The 19,987-nt window shown below is 39.4% G+C and overlaps 1 protein-coding gene across 6 annotated transcripts in view; it reads left to right on the forward strand.

The window, feature by feature from the left end:
* camta2 (calmodulin binding transcription activator 2) overlaps window positions 1-19,987 on the forward strand; it is a 284,292-nt gene that overhangs the window by 253,856 nt on the left and 10,449 nt on the right. For 2 of the 6 annotated variants that reach the window (XM_028798155.2, XM_051924048.1), the window contains exons 13-20: window positions 7,650-7,825; window positions 8,032-8,110; window positions 10,044-10,377; window positions 12,368-12,807; window positions 14,056-14,243; window positions 16,565-16,814; window positions 16,911-16,982; window positions 19,668-19,688. In XM_028798155.2, the coding sequence (XP_028653988.1) occupies window positions 7,650-7,825; window positions 8,032-8,110; window positions 10,044-10,377; window positions 12,368-12,807; window positions 14,056-14,243; window positions 16,565-16,814; window positions 16,911-16,982; window positions 19,668-19,688 (1,560 nt within the window). The remainder of the gene's footprint in view (window positions 1-7,649; window positions 7,826-8,031; window positions 8,111-10,043; window positions 10,378-12,367; window positions 12,808-14,055; window positions 14,244-16,564; window positions 16,815-16,910; window positions 16,983-19,667; window positions 19,689-19,987) is intronic. The other 4 variants (XM_051924050.1, XM_051924051.1, XM_051924052.1 and 1 more) reach the window with 4 other exon arrangements.

Consider the following 19,987-nt stretch of genomic DNA (forward strand, 5'->3'; position numbering starts at 1 on the left):
TGTTAACTAAAGAGCTCAGTTAGGCCTACGTGTTTCCTTTTGGTTTTAGTATAAAGATCTTCATGAACATTTTATTTTATTAAAATTACAAATTGTGTTTAAGACAAGACTTTGATTTTGTTTTAGCTTGTTTTGGTAATGCCACACGTACTCTTATGTCAGGTGTGTATGTATTACACATATGTGTTTTGCGTACATGTCTTATTACTGTAATTACATGTATTGGTTTTAATAAAAAGTTTTATGGTCACTGCACAATAAAACGGCGATATTTAATGTTAATTTACAGTGTGCTTTAACTGCAAAAATACAAAAGATAACTTTTCAGCATGGCACGTGATGCTTACGCGTGACTGATAATGTAGGCGCTCACTGGGAAAAAATGTAAAAGATTAAACAATTGGTGCTGTCATCAGTCAGTTGTCATGGCGTAGATTCAGTATTTGGTATTGACCCCTTCTTCTGCCTACCTCTGAAGCCCTGTGAAAGAACACAAACAGAGAGATCAGTGTGGTATGATCAAGTGATTTGATGTGTTCTACAGTATGGTTTGTAAGATCTTGGATTTTTATGGCTCAAATGTGCTCCCTGAAATGGTCTTCAAGCTGTCTCACCTGTGTAGATGTGTAGACACTTCTACAAGAAATGCAGTAAATAAGCAAAGGTAGGAAGAAAAGAAATGCTCCTCTACCCAGCTGGCAAAGATGTTGGCATAGCTAGGTCCCATTCTAGTACCGATTCTTCTAGTGTGGTGAGGCTCTTTGTGTGTTGTGTACAAAGAGGTAAACCCCATGGTAAAAATAACGCTGTTAGGACCGAGAAACCTAAAGTTGTCAAACAACTGGAGAGCATGGTTAGTATTTTTTTAAATAAGAAGGGAGACCTTCAGTCAGTGGTCATCTTAGACTGTCGGGAAAAGCTGAAATATGAGTAGTATAACAATAAGGTATTCTGGTATTAAGCTGTGAATAAGTTACATCTGAGTGGGTACCTGGCACAGGTCAAGGCATCTGCTGGGTAATTTCATATTGGATCCTTGCAGCTGGTTTCATGATTTCTATAACCAGTATCTGAAACTTGAGTTTAACACCTCTAGAGTAGTGACACGGCATAACATCGCCTTCAATCTCTGTCTCATTTATTACAAAAAAACTTGCTTCTTGATTGGATCTGCTACAGTACTGTAAGCAGTTATCATTAGGCAACACTTCAGTTACTCCGGAAAATCAAGACTTACTACTTTAACAGTCACTCTTATAATAATATTGAGAATATGTGGACCTAAGGTGTTTTCACACTCATAGTCTTTTTGCTTTGTTCTAAATCAGATTCTGAACCATTGTTACTTTGTTTCATTTTTCTAGTTCATTTTGTTGCGTTTCACACTGCATTTTCCATAACACAACTTGAAAATTATGAGCTACTATGGGCTAACTGAAGAACAAGTTTCAAACAGCTGAGTGTATAACAGAAGACAAGCTCTGCTGATAGCGAACTCTGATGTGCTTCAGTTTTGGAACAGCAGATTTATCATGTCATTTTAATTTAACTGTATGATGTTGCATATTTACTCTCCAGTATCCACAATATGAATGTAAACTCAGTTTTGTTTATCTTAAATCATGTTGCTACTGCCTTAACTCTCATATATACTGTATTTCTTATTAATGTTTATTTTGGAAGGCTTGATTAAAATTGACATATATGTCAAAGTTAGTGCTTACAATGAGAGGACGCTTCTACCTACACGCATGGTGTATTCATATAAGATTAGCATGTTTGATTGGCGGTCTCACAGGGCGCTGCTGTTCGTTTCTTGCCACCTACATATGTGTTCTGATCCACCCAATTACAGGTAAATTTATACCAGTCCTTTTTATTTTAAACATGGTTAACTGCTGTCCAAATGCATGAGGCTGTGAGACTGAATCAGGAGCTGCTCTAAATTAAGTGAGTAATTGGCGAGTCATTAAATGCAGATTGTCTTTTATTTTGTACCTGTGTGCCTATTTTTATTTATTTACTAGTTTATTTGTTTTACATTTTCATTGTTTTTAATGTTCCATGTTAATATTTGACTCATTGTGCTATGAATGAGATTCCACAGTTGCTGATAGCAGACACTCACCATGATGTCATGCGTAATGCATAATTTGCATAATGGTGTGTTCACATCTGCCTAAATGAATTGGACTTTCAGGGAAACTGCACTAGAGTTCCATCCATCCATCCATTTTCCAACCCGCTGAATCCGAACACAGGGTCACAGGGGTCTGCTGGAGCCAATCCCAGCCAACACAGGGCACAAGGCAGGAACCAATCCCGGGCAGGGTGCCAATCCACCGCAGGACACACACAAACACACCAAGTACACACTAGGGCCAATTTAGAATTGCCAATCCACCTAACCTGCATGTCTTTGGACTGTGGGAGGAAACTGTAGCGCCCAGAGGAAACCCACGCAGAGACGGGGAGAACATGCAAACTCCACACAGGGAGGGCCGCACTAGAGTTCCTTCATTCAAATTTTATCTGTAGAGAAGCTGTGCTTTTTAATATTATCCACCTCGGAGTAGAAGAAACTAAGCAGCATTTTATTAAAATGTGAAATTCAAAGACACATCAATGAGTTCAAGTTTACCTTATTATTCATCCCTATCAGAAAATACCTGAAAGTCCATCTTACAAAGGAAATTTAGCATCATTGGTTACAACGTTGTAGGCAAAGTGGCTAATGGCCGAGTTGAGGGCCCAGCCTACTTACTGCCTGTGTGAGTTAACACATTGATCTTTGAGGTCAGTTGTTGTATAAGTTGATACTTCAGAGTACTGTGTAGTGGTCAGTGTCAGGGTTTGTATTCACTGTCAGTGGCTGGCATTGTACTGCTGTCGCTAGTCCGTTTGAGACATGTGCCCGTGAATTCCTTTGCAGTGTGTAAGTACTGCTGTGTAACAATACATCGGAACTTGACCAAAAGTATTTGTGATCATTAATACTGAAATGTTGGCTGATTTGTGTAATGCTTTGTGGTAGCACTCACAAGGAAGGTACTTTATGAAGCTTTAATAGTGAGCATTTTGAAGGCTCAATTTTTATTTATTTATTGCTTTATTTTGTACTATATGTGTGAATAATAAATGTTATCTTAAAATACAGTACTTCACTTTCAGTCCATCCTATTTCAAAGTTTTTTAGTCTTTTGGTCTTAATTTGGTACTGTTATCTATTGTTCCATTTAAAATCTATTTAATAAGTGAAAGATATTTTCTGATGCATTTTCAGAATATTTACACTTTGAGTGTATTACTTTTTAATTAAATCAGTTTTTTAAACTGCATGGGCCTAGTCAAGTTTTCTTCAAATTTCACATCATGATGATTAAACAATAAACAACAGTATTGCTAGCCGGCTGTGTGATTCCCGGGTTGCTCGCAGCCTTGGCATCTTCTTGAACCCAGAAATCAATAGCCATGGCCGGGATGGCTAGCACATTGTGTTTTGTCGAAATTCAGGGGTAGAGGATGGTAATCAGCTGTAAACTGCGACAAAACTCGCCCTTACTTTTTAGTTTGACTCTCTTTGATTGAAGGAAAGTTACATAGCGTTGGTGACTTGACCTCGATTCCCTGCGCGTGAGTGAGTAGTAAAGAGCAAACAGCCTCTAAAATTGCATCAACATCTTGCAAAATTAAAGCAAATGCGCAAAGCAAAATTCTCCATGGATGTTTTACATATTATCGCTGAATCGGACTCTGACTTTTCGGATTCTGAGTTTGATGTAAGTGATCTGGAGATGGATATCGAAAATGAAAGTGAAGTACCAGCATCAGCCTATCGGTCCCCAGCTGATCGTGCTGCTGAACACGCTCATGTAGCTGATACGCCTACAGCAGTGTTCACCTAGGAGGACCACCACTTATGATGACAAGAGGTACAAACCATATTGCGTCACACCGCAACTGCTGTGCGAAGACAGAGAGGTAACCAGCCCACTGTGCATTCCTGCTGGCCATCGACCCACCCTTGCACAGCCACTGCTGCTAGAGATGCCAAATGGGCCCCATCAGCAGCCACAGCACATAGCAACAGATGTTTTATGTTGATTTATTTGTGAAACCAGTGCATTGTGTGCTTTTCAGAAAACTGCGTTTTTTGGGAAAAGTATTCAGCCCTCAAAGAGTTAAACAAGCAAGGTTGGTGCATCAAAACTGCTTTGAACTTTTGTTTAAAACAAGGTGTTGTCCAAGTATTTAAATAAAGTGCGTTGCCCTTCTTCTACAATAAATAATCAATAAAAATCAGAGTACTCATTCATTCGCTTTCAAGTGCAGGGGCCAATCTAGTGTGAGTTTTCAGTGTTTCACATCAAACCCTTATTCATGCCAGGCGAATTTATAGCTTAAAATTAACTTGACACACTCGGCTTCGGGATGCAGGAGGAAGAATTGAGTCCCTAAAGAAAAGCACCTACAAACCCAGGGAGACCAAAGACCGACAATGACAATACCCAGATATGAAGCCACTCTTTTAGAGCTATGAACCCGTAGAGCCACCTGCTGTGCCACCAGGCACATTGTGGTGAATTCTATTATTATTAATTTATTTATAAGATGCCAACTGTAAACAGTGGTATGGACTTCATCAGCTGGTGTGTGGATTTTTGTTTCATCCACTGTAATGGAATTAGATGCCTAACCCTGCATGACAGCTTTCATTTTTTTTTTTTTTTGCATAATTTGAAAGCCAGTTACGCATAGTGATGAAAATATGCCTTACAGAAGGAGAAGCAGCCGCTCAGTCTCATTTATATGTGAGAAAAGTCCTGAACACAAGTGCATTTGATTATTCTTTTAATGACATACACTGGTTGTTTTGGTTTCTGTAAGCTGTAGGTGAGGGTGGGAGAAAGTCTTCAGTGGACACTTCTGCAGTCTCTCCATGATCTTGGTCACAAGAATCCCTCCACTCCCACCATTACACCACTGTTCTTGTTGCTAATTAAAACAGTGCCAAGTCGTCAGTGCCTTCAGCGCTAACGCAAACTTGAAGAGGGGGGCTAGGATACTGGCATTCCTGGTCATTTTTAGCTGCCGTCTCATATGTCAGATTGACAGTTCCCAATTATCTCAAGGGCTCTATTTATGGCATGACAGTAGGCATAAGCAAGTGAAGGATTTGCAAAGTGATTAGAAAGTCTCCTCCTTGGTTGACAAGTAGGTCTTCGGAAAGGAATGCAGGAGTGCGGTACGTCTGTGTGATCTTTCCATCAGTGGAAAGTTTCAAGTTCACATCAAGGTCCTTAAACTTGTCACTTCCACTTGTCTTGCTGCACTAGCGTATTCAGTAAATTTTAAGTATATTAAAGATACTGCTATACCGCTTGTTTTTCCCGGCTATTTTTTTAAAAAACAGAAATCAGTTTATCTCTTCAAACAGAAATTCTGATCCACCCAGTTGATTTCCTTAGATAGTAAATTGTGTAAGCCCAAGTTGTCTTCACTTGTTTCATTAGTGATTTTTAACCTGTATTTGCAGGCAAAAATATCTATGTTGTTATATCCATTTCTCTTGTTAAGTCTTTAAGCAAGGGGGCTGCGGGTACCTGCTGTTTCAAGATGGTTACATTTTACATTTTTTCTGTCACCACTATGCCACACCCTTGGTGTGTTATTTATTTACTTTCACTATGCATATAATAAAGAACCTTACCTGTCCGGTTCACCTAAACTAGATAAATATAACCCTCAGCTGTTCATACATTCATGTCAAAAAGAAAGTACACACTCTTTCAATTCTAAGGTTTTACGTATCAGAACATAGTAAAAAATCATCTGGTCCTTAGAAGGTCTTAAATTTAGGTAAATACAACCACAGATGAATAACAACACATGACATATTATACCGTCATTATTTATTTAACAAAGACTAAGCCAAAATGCAGAAGGCAGTGTGTTACTGAGGGTAAGTAGCAGCCAGGCGCTGCAAATCAAATGCAGTTGATTAATTGATCATCGGCAAGTGTGACCACCTCTATGAAAGCACAAGTTAACACACATTCAGGTGTATGTTAACACAATGCCATAGAGAAAAGACATCAGCAGTGACCTTAGTAAAGCAATTGTTGCTGACTATCATTCTGAGAATGGTTATAAGGCCTTTCCCAAACAATTTGAAGTCCATCATTCTGCAATAAGAAAGATTATTCACAAGTGGAAAACATTCAAGACAGTTGCCAATATTTCTAGGAATGGACACCCAGGCAAATTCACCCCAAGATCAGACCATGCAACGCTCAGAGAAATTGCAAAACACCCAAGGCCCCAGTTAGCATTTTAAATGTTAACGTTCATGACAGTAAAATGAGAAAAAAACAGAAAAAAGTATGGCTTGTTTGAAAGGGTTACCAAGAGAAAGCCTCTTCTCTCTAAAAAGAACATGGCAGCATGGCTTAGGTTTGCAAAGTTGAATCTGAGCCACCCACAAAACTTCTGGAACAATGTCCTTTAGGCAGATGAGACCAAAATAGAGATGTTTGGCCATAATGCACAGTGGCACAGTTGGCAAAAACCAAACACAGCTTATCAACACAAACACCTCATGCCAGCTGTCAAGCACATGGTGGAGGAGTGATACATTTTGGGCTTGTTTTGCAGCTACAGGACCTAGGCACCTTGCAGTCACTGAGTCAACCATTAACTCCTCTGTATACTAAAGTATTCTCGAGTCAAATGTGAGGCCATCTGTCTGACAGCTAAAGCTTGGTCGAAACTGGGTCACAGAACAGGACAATGATCCCAAGCACACCAGCAAATCTACAACAGAATGGCTGGAAAAGAAAAATAATCGGGGTGTTGCAATGGCCAAGTCAAAGTATAGACCTCAACCCGATTAAAATGCTGTGGCAGGACCTTAAGAGAACTCTGCAAAAACGAATGCCCACAAACCTCAATGAACTGAAGCAACACTCTAAAAAAAAAAAAGAGTGGGCGAGAATTCCTCCACAGTGATGTGAGAGTCTGATAAATTCATACAGAAAATGATTACTTCAAATTATTGCTGCTAAAGATGGTTCTGCAAGCTATTGAATCATGGGGCTTACTTAGTTTTGCACACATGGTTCCTCCATTTTGGCTACGTTTTTGTTAACTAAATAATGACATGGTGTTGTTTTACACATGAGGTTAAATTTGAATAATTTTAGAACCTGGTAAGGACCAGATGTTTTTTATTATGTCTTGATACGTAAAACCATAGAACTGTAAGATTGTGAACTTTCTTTTTCACATGACTATCTATGAACTGTATCAGTCTTCCTAACCGTAGCACTTACAGGAAATGATTCTTTGTATTCCCAGGACTACAGTTGAGCGAACCCGTGTACATCTTCTGTGACCCATATTATAATAATTCCTTCCAGGGCATTTCACCCTGGTGTTTGTTTCCCATCACTAACTGAATGTGTCTGCAACTCTATTGTGCATATCACAATGAAAGGTGAAGCAAAATGACTAACTGAACAGATTACAATATGCAAGCTTTCATGGCAGCGCAGGCCCCTTCTTCAGACAACTACTACGTGCAAATCACAAAAAAGTTGCATATCCAGAGACTGTGCTTCTGGTGGCTTATAGCTTCTCTATTTTTATAGGTGTCTGCTGATTTTGAAGAGCGAATTATGGCAGTCTGTGAGAAGATGATGTCACGGTCATGCTGGTTGCGCTCAGAGCACCTTGTACATGAGATGAGCTTTAGAGGAATGACTCTTCTTCATTTGGCAGCTGCACAGGGTTACGGACGTCTCATTGAAACTCTCATCCACTGGAGGTATCAACATCTTTGAAGATTTTAAGACCTAGTGCATATATTAAACTTTAATATTCACAAATGCTTACCCTTCATCCTACAACCAACATGTCACTTTGCTTCTCAGTATCAAGCCAATATTTAATTATTTGTGCTGATAATTGAACTTTATTTGACACTTCGAGTTTTCTGCAGTTAATAAATTTTCTTGTGTTTTTTCCCCTTAGGAATGTAAATTCACAAAACCTTGATCTAGAACAAGAAGTGGACCCCTTGAATGTTGACCATTTCTCCTGTACTCCACTGGTGAGCAACGTTAAAACATTTTCTTTATTTACTCATCTTTCATCAGTCTCTGGTGTGGATTTGAGCAACACTGGAACACCACAAGGAACTGTCCTCTCACCTTTTTGTTCACACTGTACACCTCTGACTATAAATTTTACACCAGCTCATGTCACTTGTAGAAATTCTCGGAGGATTTTGCGCTAATGGGCACGGTTTTTGGATTCAGATATATTCTGACTCCACAGCCCTGCTGATGGGGTGTATTGATTGATAAGGGGGATGAGACAGAGTACAGAAGTGAGGTAGAGACGTTTGTTTTGTGGTGCAGAGAAGATAGTTTGTATCTCGTCAGCAGAACATCCAAGGACTTTCACCATACCAAAGAGCTTCTGTTGCTGGTCATGTGACAGTGCAGGTTGGCTCCACGCAACCAGATCCCACCGGGAGCCTTTTCAACCTGCCATTGCTGATAATGTTTCTGAGGGATGAGCTGGGCAGATGAGGACAAACATACACCAAGCAAGAAGATGGTGAAAAAGTGCTGCAGTGCTTTTAATAAACAACTCAAAAATCAAAACAGTATCCATTATGCAGTGCTTCTAAAAATCATCAATAAATAAATAAATAATTCATAACAGTGGAAATCCATGAGATTAAAAATGAGACTAAAACCAATGCCACAGTCAGTGGGTCATTGTTCCTTCCTGATCTGGACGAGTCCAACATAACTCCCTTTTTGTCTCCCCAGCTTACCCATAGCTCACTCAGCTGGCAGAGACATAGCAACCATGGTTCTCCCCTCCTGCCCCCCATCTTAGCCGACTCAAGCAGCATCAGCCAGACTGTTCGGGGTCAGTTGTCCTCCCTTCTTCACACTCATCCTTCAGATCCCTGGGGAGGACTCCACCTCAATCACACCTACTCCTCAAGGATAGTCAGTGAGCACAATCCACCCCTAGAGTACCAAACCTTTGCTCCTATGCAGGGCAAATGACCACGCTGCCTTTACTTGGCTGGCTGGCTTGACCTGCCTCCCCACTGTTCTCACAGTTATTCTACTCTTCGTTCTCTGTCTCATCCTGTTTCTCTCATGCTCCCCTTTTATATGCGTTGGGGTGGTTGCAAGTGCGATTGCCTGCTGCTTGCCCCAGGCTGATAATGAGACAGTCAGACCATCCGCACGTGCTGGCAAGGCAACACATGGACAGCTGACCACCTGGCACCAACCCGGAGACGAGCCATCTTTTCAGCAGGTCGCTTGCACCTGCTCCACTCCCTATTTATTTAAAGCTGCCACTTTCTGAGCTGTGGACCCACTATACCACAGGTCACTGTTGAAGGAGTGGTACACTGGTATTAGTACTTGGGGTCCATCATAACACAGAGGAGCTATATAAGAAAGAGCAGAAAAGGCTTCTTTTTATCTGGAGACAGCATTCAATTAATGCAAAACTGACGATTATGAGCAGTGCTGCATATTAAGTACTTTAAGCCAACAAATTATTCAGCAGATGTGTGTCCAAAAAAACGCTACTGGTGCTCAGCAGTGCACCTTTAAAATGCATCACAGTGACTGCCCTCTTGTCTTTTATCAAGTCAAAGGTTTTTTCTTCTTTTGTAATTCTTGTGTGTGTGTTTGAGATGTGCTTGTTGTTGTTTGTTATAATAGTTCTATGTTTCTTAAGCTTCTGTAAAAGCTAACTTTTATCTGTCTGTCTGAAGAAATATGCACTTGTAGATTTTTAGGGTGCTTTTTCTTCTGCAATTTTGATGTATGTATGTGACTACTGTGTAGTGGAAAATGCAGTCAATGTGGCTTGAAAGTGCCTGTCATAACGACATTATTTCCTAGAAAACTATGAAGGAAAAGGCAGAAAGAAAAATGCTCAATACTCAACAGCTCCTTCACATTTCTTTCTTCAGTGCTGTTCCCATTGTCTTTTATTCCTAGATGTGGGCATGTGCTCTTGGGCATCTGGAGGCAGCTGTAATACTGTATCAGTGGAACAGTCAAGCTCTCACTATACCAGACTCCTTAGGTCGCCTGCCTCTAAATGTGGCTCGGTCCCGGGGCCATGTGAGGTTGGCCACTTGTCTTGAGGAAATGCAGCAGCAGCAGCAAGGATCCCGTGAGGCTGACTGGAGAAAGCCACCACTTCAGGATACCTGGCAAGATGGTGAGGGAGGTAACACCTCTGGAATGGAGCGGGGCTGGCTGAGTTGGGCAGGACGAACACCTGAGGCCCCTCAGATACCATCACCACTTTCTACCAGTCCAGATACAGGTAGGCTTCTGTTGTCACTACCTCAGCAATTCATTTTTCCAGGTGCTTACTAGTATTGTTTAATTTATTACACTGTAATATTGTACATTTCCTCAGCCTTTAGCAAATGTTTCTTCTTTAGGCTATTAATTATCTTGTCTACAGATGACAAACAGATGCAGTGGAAGCAGGTTCATGTAGGGTTTTTAAAAAGAAATGTTAATTTGCCCACTTAGGGACAGTCAGTTTAAATGTAGGAATTGAATGAATTTTAAGTTGTTTAAATTAATTATTAGTTTTTCCTCTGGCAATATCAGTAATTACTCAAATAATTCAGCAAGGCTACTACTTTATTTACCTTACATTTCTCTATTGTAGGAGGGAGTCTGGCGTTTAGACTTCTGTTTAGGTAGCTGGGGCATACATGTTTTATGGAACACACAAGACTTATAGAAGTATGATAAATGCATATTTTCTATATATATATATAGTATATAAACATCTACGCGTGGAAGTGTGTGTGTCTGTCCTGCCCGGAAATGAGAGGGGTAAGGGCGCCGCCTCTGAGGATACGAAATACGAAAGCGAGGCCAGCATGTCGGCAAAAAGAAACCTCCAAAGAAAGTCACTCACTTCGCCACTAATACAAAAGTGAGGCGAGTACATCAGCAAAATGGTATCCTTTTTACTTTTCCTCCTGCCGCTAATACACAAGCGAGGGGAGCACGTCGGCAAAACAAAACCTCCTGGGAGAGAGATGCTCATAGTAGTTCCTTTCAATTACCAGACATCTCATATATATATTTATTATAAAAATATACAGTATATATAGAGAGAGACAGACAGACAGACAGGGTTGGATGAAGATAGGCTATACAGACAGACATATAACACAGACGGGCTGTTTACTAGTATTTAGTGTTCTACTTTATCTTGGTGCAGATAAATAGTTTTATGATATCAAGTCTTTATGGATTATGTCCTATGTTGTGTGGAGTTGTTGCTTTGTTGTTGGTCCAGTTTCAAGTGGAAGATTCTTCATGCATTGGAGTGCTCTGCTGCTGGTTCCTCAACTTGCCTCCTACTTTCTTTTGCTGCTTCATAACGAGAAGAGCTCATTGGCTTCAGCTCTCCAAGGATGAGCAGTGTATAGCTTTTAGGTTCAGAGAGCCGGTTTCAGAGGTTTTCACTCATTTGGAGAGTTCCTTTTCCCTGAGAGAATCCTAAAGTGGGTGCCTCAAGAGAATCCCTGAACTTCTCTTAACTTACCATTCTCTACCTCTTTACTTCTTCCTCCATTTTCTGCTTCTCTTTCTTCTTCCTTGGTGGTTTCAAAGGAAGGTTGAACCTTCTCCTGATTGGATAAAAAATTAATTACTGTTACAAAATCAGTGTGTTCTAATAGTAAGTCATTCTGTCCATCCTTTGAATTATAGGTCTTTGTTCTTTCTTGAGTCCATTTCATGGCTTCTTGCTCAAGAGATCTGCAGTGTGGCCTCTGGAAAGATGTCAGTGCAACTCTGATTTACACCTTCATTATCAGATGAAGTCCAGGCAAATCCTGGTAAAAGATGGAGTTCCGTCACTTAGTTTGAATGCAAGTGGAGGAAGGTGAAACTGAATGTCTTCTAAAACTGCTGCTTTACAGGCCTGGTGTGCCACTAAAGCCTTGCAGAATGGGCAATGCCCACTTTGCCCTACATTCAAATCATTGATAATGTGGAAACAAGCTAAAGACTATTGCTGGAGATATATTTTAGTTTAATGAAATAGTATAAGGCATTATTAAGTTTCATTTTGCAAAAGTGAAGCTGAATGTGAATTTGTAGCAGTGTCATGTAAATCATAACCTGTCATATTCAGTTTTGGTGGATGAAAGTCTTAACCTTATTTTTCAGTGATGCTGTTATGAAACAGAACCTTATGTAACAAATTTCTTAAGTTGTCAAGTACACTTGAGTAATTTGATGCTTTGTAAAAGATTCTTAATTTCCTGTTGGTTGTTTCTTAGGTCTGAGTACTTCAAGCAGCCTTCCATCTCCCTCAGATATTTCAGAAGCTTCACTTTCATTGACATCTGCCTATTCTAGTGGATCTTTGCCTAGAGAGTCTCCCGCTTATAGTCCTGGTTCAGACACACAGCAAGAAATTGCTATGGACATCTCTGAACCTCAGGTACGAGGAGGCAGAGGGCCCGCTCAGTTGACCATGGAGAACATTGGCCCCTCTGTACAACATCCTTCTCTCCCTTCCTGGTACCTGCAGGAAGAACAAGCTGCCCTGAAATCCAGGAGTGAAGCCTCCTTACTTTTAGAGTATGAAGCCAGTATTTCAGGAGGTGGTGCTCCACGGGGATATACAAGCTCCAGGGACACTTTGGAGGCAGAGCTGCTCAATTACAGTGAAAATGTAGAAAATGAGGAGTACCTTCCAGCTGTTGATGTCTTGCAGGTAAAGATACTTAATAAGGTTGTGCATAAGAAGAAGTGTGATTAAAAGGCAATGGCAGAAAGGCTGTCTTTTAGAATATTGACAGGTAACTGTTTATTTGGTTAAATATACACTGCCTGGCCAAAAAAAAAGTCGCCACCAAAAAAAAAAGGTCACACACTCTAATATTTCGTTGGACTGCCTTTAGCTTTGATTACGGCACACATTCGCTGTGGCATTGTTTCAATAAGCTTCTGCAATGTCACAAGATTTAGTTCCATCCAGTGTTGCATTAATTTAATTTTGTACTGTAGGCACTAAGCATGATGGGTGCATCACTTCATCTGCCTCTCTTCTTACCCTGATGCACCCATCATTCTGGAAACAGGGTAAATCTGGACTCATCAGACCACATGACCTTCTCCCATTGCTCCAGAGTCCAATCTTTATGCTCCCTAGCAAATTGAAGCATTTTTTTCCAGTTTGCCTCACTGATTAGTGGTTTTCTTATAGCTACACAGCTGTTCAGTCCCAATCCCTTGAGTTCCCTTCGCATTGTGCGTGTAGAAATGCTCTTACTTTCACTATTAAACATAGACCCGAATTCTACTGTTGTTTATCTTCAATTTGATTTCACCAAACGTTTGAGTGATCACCGATCACGATCATTCAGGATTTTTTTCCGGCCACATTTCTTCCTCGAAGACGATGCGTCCCCACTATCCTTCCAGTTTTTAATAATGCGTTGGACAGTTCTTAACCCAATTTTAGTAGTTTCTGCAATCTCCTTAGATGTTTTGATGCAGGCCAATGATTTGACCCTTCTCAAACAGACTAACATCTTAACCACGACCACGAGATGTGTCTTTCGACATGGTTGTTTAAGAAATGAGAAGCAACTCATTGCACCAGTTGGGGTTAAATAACTTGTTGCCAGCTGAAAGATAATCGCCCATGCAGTAATTATCCAATAGGAGGCTCGTACCTATTTGCTCAGTTAAATCCAGGTGGCGACTTTTTTTTTGGCCAGGCAGTGTAGAATGGCAATGGCAAATAAGTATTTTATTTGATTTCCTAGATTTATTTTATCAACATATAGAATTTAAATCACAAAAAAGTACTATATGCTGCCATTGGTCTGACACCAGTGGAAGGAATCCTCTGGAGTCGTACTTTTTGAATATGTTTCGATATCACCTTCCATTGTAGGCTATTATTAAGTTTGCAGCAGTGTTCCAGTGTCTTGTCTCTTTTTCCAATGATGCACAGGTGGATATGTTTACACTTGCTGAGCAGATTATTGAAGCTACACCAGAACGCATCAAGCAAGAAGATTTTGGGACTGTTGAATCTCCACTGAGAGAGCGACAAGACAACATGGCCATCAACCAGACCATGCCTTGGCTGGCCAGCTACTTGGAGACGGTCGATCAGCTACCCAATTTCTCACAGCACAGGTAGCAAAAATGTTGTTGTTTTGGGTGCTTTGTTCAACATTGAATTAAATGGTGTGTCTTTTGGGCAGTAGTTAGAAAATGTGTTGGAAGTGATCATTTCATGTGTTATGGAAATAAGCATCTTTAAGACTTTACATTCTACACTTCCATTTTTAACTCAAATAGACACAAGGATTTTTGTGCATTTGTAGGTTAATATGCTTATTACTATAATAAGTACAGCTTTGCTCATAGCTTTAGTAATGGAGCTTTATATCCTCAGAATCAGTATTGTAAAATGGAATATTTAATTTTAGAAATAATGGTTCATTTGAATATGAGTTCAAAATAGTAATGATCACACATGTGTGGTACAAAAAACATCAGCATGCTGACTAGGATGTTGCTAGACTGGCTGTTACGACCTCTTTTGTCCTGCTTTTCATGAATCTTCTGCCGAGTTCATTAATCTCATACTGAATGTGTATATGTAAACACACATTAGAATCCAAAGCACACTGAACTTGAACATAAATTCTTGAAAATGCAGTTGCCGTGAAATGATGTGAGCCAGAGAAAAAGGTTATTTCATTTCAGAACGGTTTTCTCTTTTAGACTGTTCATCAGCTCAGACAAAGCAGACATGTCTAACTAACCATTGGAAGATTTAGTAAGGGGCTAACAATTCTGTGATGAATGTAAAAAGTCTCTGTTGTTACCCCTTCAGTCCGTGCCGGAGGCAGCTCTGACATCACCCATACAGAGTAGTTACCTGTATGTAACATTGACTCCTGTTTTATCATTATATAAGCAATTATAAAAGGATTTTAACTTCCTGATTTTATTGCAGCCAAGGACGCATATCTCTGACTAATCCTTTAAGTAAATCATATGTATGCCTTACTTTGTATGATGTGTGAGTGTTGGAGATTGCATTGCATTTATCCATTTTTGGTTTCATAGCATTTTTATTTATTGTTTATTTTTTCTGTGTATGTATTTATTTGTACAGTTTATTTTTTATTATCAATTTTTTGTCAAAGTAAAACTTTGGCAACAAAAGATATTTTGTAAAATTGTTCTCAAGTCTGAAAATCTAGGATCTAAAATTTAGTGTACAAAATGCAGAGTGGCTTAGTAGGGAGCCTTTGCTTTGCATTTCAGCCTCGGCTCTACATTCTTTTACTGTCGTGTTGTCCTACCTTTCTAGGTGGTTCATTTGTAAAGAATTTCCAAATGAAAGAAATATTACATGTTAAGAGGTAGGGATTTGAATAGAAAAACGTTTAGCTGATCTGAGGGTAAACACAATTTAGAAAAGTTTAAAAAATGTCTAGCGCCAACCCCCACCCCCTTACCCCGGCACCCCCAACCACTGTCAAGCCAGGTGGTACAAATGTCATACCATCCACACTCCAAATGATTCTATAAATCAAATTTGGAAAACTGAATCAAATGAAGTTTTATAAAAAAAGCAACCACTGAGTGCCTCAGGTACCCATTCTCAGCAGTCCCCCTCATACAATAAAAATGAGATGAAAATGAAATCTGCCAATTTTGAGACTAAGGTCACTTTTCCATGTGCATGTTCACACCCAGCTGATTCTTTACACAAAACATTTACCAAATTTCCTGCACTGTTAGGAATTGTGGGTTATTAGAGTGTCTCTGTTTCACCAGTGAAACAGGCAGATTCTATTTTATCTGTTAGATACAATTACAAATAATAATAATCTGTACATTTTAATATTAGTTTTCATTCTTGTACAGTGTTTCACTTTAGAATGTTAGATTCTTGTAGCTAACTTAGTAAAACAGGAATGTTAGGGTCCATGCTGATGCATCTTCCTAAGATACACTTTAATGGTGGTCAGCAATGTCAGAGCCTTTATGTACCCAACAAACAGCTGTTGCCAGGCTACACTTTTTATAGGGGTTTAAATCCTCTCTATAAAGTTTATATACAGTATAGATCTGGATTGATGACACTAGGGCTTGTAATACATTATGGATATGGAAGGAAAATATATTCTCTTGTACATTTCTAAGCAGGAAAAATGAAAAAAGATTATTTAGTTTACAGGCATCCTAATCTTACTAAGAAGTATTTTCTTGCTGAGACATACGCAGTGTTATGGAACTACACTGTTTCAAGTCGTGAAAATGAATAAGAAGCTGGCATACAATGTAAATTAAGCAGGCTTCAGTTTTCATTTGTGTTTATGATTTTTTTTTTTCATTTTTACATTTTTTTGTTTTGTTTTTTCTTTTATATTCACTTTTTATGATTTCTAGCAGTTTTCTCCATCTCTTTGTTTTGTTGTGTGCTCCCTTTCTCTCAGATCTGTGTGTAGCGAGCCAATGACCCCCCCTTCCCCTCACCTGTGTCTCAGCCCCGTTAACTCTCCTCTCAGTGACCTCACCTTCGAGAAGCTCGACACACCGACTGCAGCCGACTGGTCAGAATTTCTCAATGCTTCTGCCAATGGGAAAATGGAGAGCGAGTTTGCCCTGCTGACACTTTCTGACCATGAGCAGCGAGAGTTGTATGAGGCTGCCCGAATCATCCAGACAGCTTTCCGAAAGTATAAGGTAATAATGGGGCTTGGGTTGGTTTTTTCTTTGGTGCTGTACTGACACATAAGACAGGAAGAATCTGACATTTATTTTCACTGTCTTTGTTATTAGGGCCGGAGGTTAAAAGAGCAACAGGAGATGGCTGCTGCCGTCATTCAAAGGTGTTACCGAAAATATAAACAGGTAAGACTTCTGTGTGGTAATATAGCCGGTAGATATTTTTTTAATTTTTTCCATTTCCTTAATGTTGAAGTCTACATTCTAAATACTAAAAAGTCATCAAGATTTAAATAGACATTATGAAAGTTCTGATGTATTTAGAATACACAGTTGCCATTAATTTATCCAGGAGTGAAAATAGTCTGTCATGACAATACTCCTTAGGTGGGCAGTACTTCAGCAGGCTTCCTACACGCATGGAAATATGTTACAAGAAATTAGACATATTTTTGGTGTACAGTATTTATTAAATGCTTTGTAAAACAGGAGAGTAGACCATTCTGATAATAAATTATTAAATGAGCTCATAAAAATGTCATCATTAGTTTCAAAATGGTTATAGAAATGGCTATTTTCATTTCTTTTGTAATTTGACTAGCATTATAGGTTTATTGGTAAAGAAAATAGACCGCTTACCATCATTGTCAAAAATTTATGAGAACAGTCATGACTATGCTGCAGATTTATGAAATACAGTGGAACCTCAGTTCACGACCATAATTCGTTCCAAAACTCTGGTCGTAAACCGAGTTGGTGGTGAACCGAAGCAATTTCTCCCATAGGATTGTATGTAATTTTTTTTTATATTTTTTAGTTTAGCACAAATATAGTTAATTATACCATAGCATGCACAGCGTAATGGTAAACTAAATGTAAATACATTGAATAACACTGAGAAAACCTTGAACAACAGAGAAAACTAACACTGCAATAGTTCGTGCTATAGTGCTAGGAACCGCTCGCTAAAAACACTTTTTTTAATGTGTTTTAAGCACAGGGGAAAAAATGAACATTTGAAAAATCCGTAAGTTAATAAACCACCAAGAAAAGTAACATTACAACAATGCAGGCTACGAACCGATCACTGTAAATAGAACTGAAAACAAAAACAAGCCTTCTCTACCTTATGCATCCCTCCCTCGCTCTCTCTCGCGCCTGTGTGTGTGTGTGTGCGTCTCTCTTTTGCGAGCCTGGAGCACCTGTGTGTCTCTCTAGCGCGCTCCTGTGTGTATGCGCACGCGTGCTCCTGTGTGTGTGCCTCTGTCTCTCAAGCTGCCTCTCTCATGCACTGCCTCTGTGTGTGTGTCGCGCTCTCTCACTCTCTCTCTTGCTCGCTGCACAGGAAATGCACAGGGAGAGACTGAACATGTACAAACCGAAAGGGAACCTGGCTTGTTCGTATACCGAGCGTGTGGTCGTGAACCGAGGCAAACGTTTGGCGAACTTTTTGGTCGTAAACCGAGTTGTCCGTGTACCGAGACGTTCGTGAACCGAGGTTCCGCTGTACTAGAAATCTAAGGCAATATTAAGTATGTTTCAAAACAGAATATGGTCAATTCTAAATCATATACTTCTTTTTTATTTTAGTATTATTTTAATGCAGTACATAGTACTTGGGACAATGTGGTGGTTTAGCTTAGGTATTATTTGCAGAGTTGTTTATAACAAAAAGTGTCCTAGCAAAGAGACTACCTCTAAAATACAATACTACTAAAATGACACTTCAGTATTGCTAATAACAGTATTTGCAGAAAGAGTAGCTAGTAACTTTAAATAAATATAGGAAGCTGTTTTGGTTATACAATTTGCTGTTGATTAACCCTTACTACTGCAGGAGACTGGATTTGAGGCCCTGCTCGATCACTTTCTATGAGAAGTTTGCAACTTCTAACCCTGTCTGAATTAATTTTTCTCCAGTTACACCATTTTTCCTTCCATATTCTAGGTGACATGCAGGTTAGACTGAACGGATTCTGTGTAAGTGTAAGAATTGTCAATCTGCATATAAGCACACCCTGCACTGGTGTGGTAACTTGTCCTGGGCTGGTTACTGCTCTGTGTATGAGGGGGCCAGCACAGGTTCTGGCTCCTTTAAGCCTAAAAAAAATGTATGAACAATTATTTTTTCCCACAGAATGATTGGGAAACTGAGAGACAACACTTTTTTTGCAGTATTAATAATAGGTTTGTTAGATCATTTTTATTATTACCAGCAAAAAATGTGTTTGGTGGTTTCCATGTTTCATTTAGCATAGGATACAGGGCCTAATAAAGACGTTGTGCATGTAATTGTAATGTCAGGGCCAAGCGCACATTTGTTTCCCACATAAAAGTGTGCAGTAGCAGATTCCATAGTGTAGTTAGACATATTCAAAACTAATTGTATATTAAGTGAGTAATCTAAGTTACATGCAAATATCAATTACCTTTGTTATTGTGTCTTGCTATCTTATTAAAAGTATTTGCTCTGCCAACAATTTTCTGTGTGGGAGTGAGTCCTCTGTTAAATTAAGCGACATAATTCAGTGATATGTCTGATATCCAAATCTTCTCAAGCATCCATGTGATGTGTGCTACCTAGTTTAAAACAAGGGGTGATGGTGGTAATTTTTTTACTGAGTGTTGTGCAGTAATTTCAATTCTGCATTGGTGCTGAGCGATCCGTCTAAAGTCTTCACCCTTAGATAACCTAACCAGAGAGCTTTTAGTTATTGTTTCAGGAAAGAAATGCTCTGTCTTGCACAAACGTATTATTATTTTCTGCATTATATATATTGTTTATTTGTTTTTATGCTGATGTTTGTGGTGATCTCTCTAACTAACTTACACTAATCTTGCTTGTTCTCTCTCCCTTTCCTATGCTGCTAGCTAACATGGATAGCTCTCAAGGTAAATGTTTTTACCTGTTGATACTGTCCACGCTTTGTTGGTTACATATCTAGATGGAAAACTCAATTGTCAAGTTGAGTGGGTTTCTTAACTGGTTGAGTCTGATATCTAACTTGCGTTGAGTGGAGATTGTCTGTGAGGTCTTTTAGAAAATGCTCTGGCTCGTTTATTAAAGCTTGTTGACAGAAGCATTTTATTCTAGCTGCTTTGCATTAATCTGAGAAGAGTCCATTTTGTTTATTGGCTCTAACTGTGAAAAGGTGATATATGTCATAGGCTGCATAAAGATGCCAGTACAT

This window comes from Erpetoichthys calabaricus, chromosome 3 (genome assembly GCF_900747795.2).
Source record: "Erpetoichthys calabaricus chromosome 3, fErpCal1.3, whole genome shotgun sequence".
Taxonomy (NCBI): Eukaryota; Metazoa; Chordata; class Cladistia; order Polypteriformes; family Polypteridae; genus Erpetoichthys; species Erpetoichthys calabaricus.